Consider the following 6,000-nt stretch of genomic DNA (forward strand, 5'->3'; position numbering starts at 1 on the left):
AAAGAATATCTTTGGCCCACTTAATGTGTTAGGACAGAGTTCGCATATAATGTTCCTTAACCCCTTAGGGACACATGACGTGTAGGTACGGCATGTTTCCCGAGTCCTTAAGGACACATGACGTACCGGTACGTCATGTGTTGCTCCGATCACCGCCGCCCAGCAGGTGGTGATCGGAACAAGGTGCCTGCTCAAATCATTGAGCAGGCACCTCGGCTAAATGCGCGGGGGGGTCCCGTCAATTCAGACCTGCGGTTTGCATCGCTTTCTGCAGTTTCTGATCCCCGCAGAAACTTGATCAGAAACTTTAAAATGCCCAAAATAAAGATTTTTCACTTTGCCTTTGCAGCCCCCAGACAGGATAGTGTCGCAGAGGGAGGGAGCCCCCCTCCTTCCTCTTCCCTGTCTGCTCAGTTGTGGCACACGGGGAAGGTTCCCATGGCAACAGGACACCTTCTCAGGCATCCTGCTGTCCATGGTGCTGAACAGATCTGTGCTAAAGGCATAGATCTGTTCAGACAAAGTGTAAGTAAAATACAGTACAATACACTATATAGTGTACTGTACTGTATTATACAGACATCAGACCCACTGTATCTTCAAGAACCAAGTGGGTCTGGGTCAAAAAAAAAAAAAAAAAGTGAAAAAAGTAAAGATAAAAAAAAACACATTTATCACTGAATAAAAATTAAAAAAGAAAAATACACTACACATATTAGGTATCGCCGCGTCCGTAACGACCTGATCTATAAAACGGTCATGTTACTTTGCCCGCACGGTGAACGCCATAAAAATAAAAAAATAAAAACTATGAGGAAATTGAAATGGAAACACTAAAACATGATTTTTTTGGTTTCAAAAATGAAATCATTGTGTAAAACTTATAGAAATAAAAAAAAATGTATACATATTAGGTATCGCCGCATCCGTATCGACCGGCTCTATAAAAATATCACATGACCTAACCCCTCAGGTGAACACTGTAAAAAATAAAAATATAAACGGTGTAAAAAAGCTATTTTTTTTATCATCTTACATCACAAAAAGTGTAATAGCAAGCAATCAAAAAGTCATATGCACCCCAAAATAGTGCCAATAAAACCGTCATCTCATTCTTCAAAAAATTAGACCCTACCTAAGATAATCGCCCAAAAACTGAAAAAACTATGGCTCTCAGACTATGGAGACACTAAAACATGATTTTTTTTTTGTTTCAAAAATGAAATCATTGTGTAAAACTTACATAAATAAAAAAATTGTATACATATTAGGTATCGCCGCGTCCGTGACAACCTGCTCTATAAAAATACCACATGATCTAACCTGTCAGATGAATGTTGTAAATAACAAAAAAAAAAAAAACGGTGCCAAAAAAGCTATTTCTTGTTACCTTGCCTCACAAAATGAGTAATATAGAGCAACCAAAAATCATATGTACCTTAAACTAGTACCAACAAAACTTCCACCCTATCCCGTAGTTTCTAAAATGGGGTCACTTTTTTGGAGTTTCTACTCTAGGGGTGCATCAGGGGGGCTTCAAATGGGACATGGTGTCCAAAAAAACAGTCTAGCAAAATCTGCCTTCCAAAAACTGTATGGTATTCCTTTCCTTCTGCGCCCTGCCGTGTGCCCGTACAGCTGTTTACGGCCACATATGGGGTGTTTCTGTAAACTACAGAATCTGGGCCATAAATATTGAGTTTGGTTTGGCTGTTAACCCTTGCTTTGTAACTGGAAAAAAATTATTAAAATGGAAAATCTGCCAAAAAAGTGAAATTTTTAAATTGTATCTCTATTTTCTATTAATTCTTGTGGAACACCTAAAGGGTTAACGACATTTGTAAAATCAGTTTTGAATACCTTGAGGGGTGTAGTTTATTAGATGGGGTCACTTTTTTGGAGTTTCTACTCTAGGGGTGAATCAGGGGGGCTTCAAATGGGACATGGTGTCAAAAAAACCAGTCTAGCAAAATCTGCCTTCCAAAACCCATATGGCTTTCCCCTCCTTCTATGTCCTCCCGTTTGGCCAAACAGTAGTTTAGGACCACATATGGGGTGTTTTTGCAAACTACAGAATCAGGGCAACCCATATTGAGTTTTATTTGGCAGTTAACCCTTACTTTATCATTGGAAAAAATGGGTTAAAATGGAAAATTTTCCAAAAAATTGAAATTACTAAATTGTTTCTCCATCTGCCATTAACTCTTGTGGAACACCTAAAGGGTTAACAAAGTTTGTAAACCCAGTTTTGAATACCTTGAGGGGTGTACTTTCTTAGATGGAGTCACTTTTTAGAAATTTCTATTCTAGGGGTGCAAAGGGGGGCTTGAAATGGTACATAGTATAAACAAAACCAGTCCTGCAAAATCTGCCTTGCAAAACCCATATGGCGTTCCCCTCCTTCTATGTCCTCCCGTTTGGCCAAACAGTAGTTTACGACCACATATGGGGTGTTTCTGCAAACTACAGAATCAGGGCAACCCATATTGAGTTTTGTTTGGCAGTTAACCCCTGCTTTGTTCCTGGAAAAAATTTATTATATTGGAAAATTTTCCCAAAAATCGAAATTCTTAAATTTTATGTCCATTTGCCATGAAGTCTTGTGGAAGACCTAAAGGGTTAACAAAGTTTGTAAAATCAGTTTTGAATACCTTGAGGGGTGTAGTTTCTAAAATGGGGTCATTTTTGGATGGTTTCTATTACATAAGCCTCAGACTTCAGACCTGAACTGGTCCATAAAAAGTGGGATTTGGAAAATTTCAGAAAAATTTCAAAATTTACTTCTAAACTTCTAAGCTATGTAACATCCCCAAAAAATAAAATATCATTCCCAAAATTATACAAACATGAAGTAGACATATGGGGAATGTAAAGTCATCACAATTTTTGGGGGTAATACTATGTATTACAGAAGTAGAGAAACTGAAACTTTGAAATTTGCTAATTTTTCCAAATTTTTGGTAAATTTGGTATTTTATGCAAAAAAATTAACTTTTTGACCCAATTTTAGCAGTGTCATGAAGTACAATATGTGACGAAAAAACTATCTCAGAACGCACTCTGGTCAGATTTGCAAAAAATGGCCTGGTCCTTAAGGTGAAATAGGGCTGTGTCCTTAAGGGGTTAAAGTCCTTGATATGTCATTTGTGTCCTGTAGGGGGATTCAATAGCGTCCCATGACAGGAACGAGCCTCTCTAGCATCGCGGGTGACGCTAGGGAGGCTCGTTCCCGGCGCAACCTGCTATTGGCTCCCCTCCAAGACTGGATGTTTTAAGGCTACTTTCACACTTGCGGCACAGAGATCTGGCAAGCAGTTCCGTCGCCGGAACTGCCTGCCGGATCAGGCAAAATGTATGCTAACTGATGGCATTAGTAAGACTGATCAGGATCCTGATCAGTCTTAAAAATGCCTGATCAGTCGAAAAAATGCATTGAAATGCCGGATCCGTCTTTCCGGTGTCATCCGGCAAAAACGGATCCGGCATTTATTTTTTCACCTTTTTTTCAGTCTGCGCATGCGCATACCGGAAGGACGGATCCGGCATTCCGGCATTCTGAATGCCGGATCCGGCACTAATACATTCCTATGGGAAAAAATGCCGAATCCGGCATTCAGGCAAGTCTTCAGTTTTTTTAGCCGGAGATAAAACCGTAGCATGCTACGGTTTTCTCTTTTGCCTGATCAGTCAAAACGACTGAACTGAAGACATCCTGATGCAAACTGAACGGATTACTCTCTATTCAGAATGCATGGGGACATACCTGATCAGTTCTTTTCCGGTATAGAGCCCCTGTGACGGAACTCTATGCCGGAAAAGAACAACGCAAGTGTGAAAGTAGCCTTATCCGCGCAACGGGGAGATGCAGCGGCAGCCGTGCCGGCATCAGGAGCAACGCGGGTGCCGGAGAGCGTGGTAAGTACAATCTGTCTGAGGGGCCCAGGCATATGGGGGGAGGGCATTATAGGTCTTGGATAACCCCTTTAAGGATGCTGTATTTCCATTTGTTAGGCCTCCTAGTGATTTGCCTTTTACTGCTCTTTTATTCTCCCCTTCCTTCATCCACTGTGATCAATAAATGCAAATCACCGCTGGGCAGATGTGGTTCCCCTTGGCATCTGGTCCCTATAGCAGGTGTCATGCCCGCAATCCCAGTCCAGACACCCCTCTATCTCCAGTTCTGAGAACCCCCGGGACCATTTTACATAGAGTGCAGTGGGTGCCTAACTTTTATAAACTACTCATTTTTGAGCTTTCAACTAGGACTAAACTGGGATTAGTTACTTTCTGGTGGTCCTTGCTGTGAGACACCTGCCCGACCATGACATGCAGCACCCGCCATGAATAGGCTCTTATCTAAAGTTGACCATGAGACTAGACAAAGCGTCAAGTGTCTGAAAACACAAAAATGTGTCCATTGTCTTCTACAAATGGGTCCTGGTGGAGTTACCATGAGTGTGGTGATGTGTACGACGGGGTGGATATGTAGGTGCAGGGGTGACATTGGCCCTAGCTCCTCTGGTACTTTTGATGGTGACCACTACTCTATTTGGTTGAACCCCTGAAAGTTCTTACATTATTTTTGAGCTCTCAGGGGCCACAGCACAGAGCCTGCATTGTTCACATACAGTATACAAAGTAACAGTTATTAGGACTAGTGTTGAGCGAACTTGTGTTTCAAGTTCGGCGTCTAAAGTTCGGGTTCAGGTTATCGAAGAATCGCGTTATGGATTCCGCTACCACGGACCATAAGTTATGGTCCGTGGTAGCGGAATCCATAACGCGATTCTTCGATAACCTGAACCCGAACTTTAGACGCCGAACTTGAAACACAAGTTCGCTCAACACTAATTAGGACTGTTCTGCCCAGGGTTGCCAACCGCCCAGAGATTTCTGGACCGTCCATAATAATAGGCGACTTTTTTCTTGTGTCCGTGATTGTTTTGAGGCTGGCGGTACTTGATTCGATTATTTTGGTTGTAATTCTCATCATTTTACAGCTCACAGTTCTCATCAGTACATGGAGCTATAGACATGACTTCTAATCTTTATTATTCATTGCAGTTTGGCAATTTGTCCATAAAAAAATGTTGGCTGTCTCTGATTTTGGGATAAACTGTCCAGAAAAAAAAAAGAGAAGGATTCTGGTTGGCAACCCTGGTCCTGTTACAAAGTATACAGTAATTCCATGCCATGATGCCACCCTTGTGTCTATAGAAGCACCAGTAGGCCCCAGCCCTGGGATGGATGGAGCCCCCACCCCCTCCCCCGCCACCATTGTCTGCAGCCCCGTCTACCCCGGTCAGCGGATGGATGCCGCGGTATAATCCAGCCCTGGGTGCACGCCGGCCCTGGCACTACGGCTGCCCGCAGCCCCCTCGGTGTGGTACCTCTTGTAGTCGCTGCTGAAGATGCCTCCGCTGGCCGGGTCCTGGCCATATTCGGGCTCCCCCAGGCTGCCCCCCTTCTCCTCGCTGTACCCCGGGCTGGCGGACATGGCTCAGCACTGTGTCTGCGGACAGCGCCTGGCAGGATGCTGCCGCCGGTGACGTCACCAGGGGAGGCGATTCCCACCCCCGAGTTAACCCCGTCAGTGCCGCTCCTCACAATCACCTGTGCTGTATGTGACGAGGTTCAGGGTTACATAATGCACTAATCATGGATGCAAAACGCACTATATGTGTGAACAGAACCAGCTGGCTTTGAAGGGTCTGGCTCCTGCAGATTCACTGGGTGACAACTTGCGGTACAATTTCATTTGAATGGCAGGTTCACACCTTGGCTCCATCTTTGTCCCATTTTATGTTTTTTTTTTTCTTCTTTCATTTAGTAAAAATCTCATTCACACATCGCATCCGGAAACCATCTGGTGCGCTATTTTGAAATCTGTCGCATTTTTTTATTTTTACATGGAGTGCCATCTTCGCATAGAATATTATTACCTAGAGCCGGGCCCCTATGCAAGAATATGGGCCCCTTATTCCCGAATAGATCAGCATC

The 6,000-nt window shown here is 43.3% G+C and overlaps 1 protein-coding gene across 1 annotated transcript in view; it reads right to left on the bottom strand.

The window, feature by feature from the left end:
* AP3B2 (adaptor related protein complex 3 subunit beta 2) overlaps positions 1-5,522 on the bottom strand; it is a 102,178-nt gene extending 96,656 nt beyond the window's left edge. Inside the window, exon 1 of the mRNA XM_040413782.1 lies at positions 5,391-5,522. Coding sequence (XP_040269716.1) covers positions 5,391-5,497 — 107 coding nt within the window. The 5' untranslated portion in view covers positions 5,498-5,522. The remainder of the gene's footprint in view (positions 1-5,390) is intronic.
* Positions 5,523-6,000: the final 478 nt, after the last annotated feature.

This window comes from Bufo bufo, chromosome 1, assembly GCF_905171765.1.
Source record: "Bufo bufo chromosome 1, aBufBuf1.1, whole genome shotgun sequence".
Taxonomy (NCBI): Eukaryota; Metazoa; Chordata; class Amphibia; order Anura; family Bufonidae; genus Bufo; species Bufo bufo.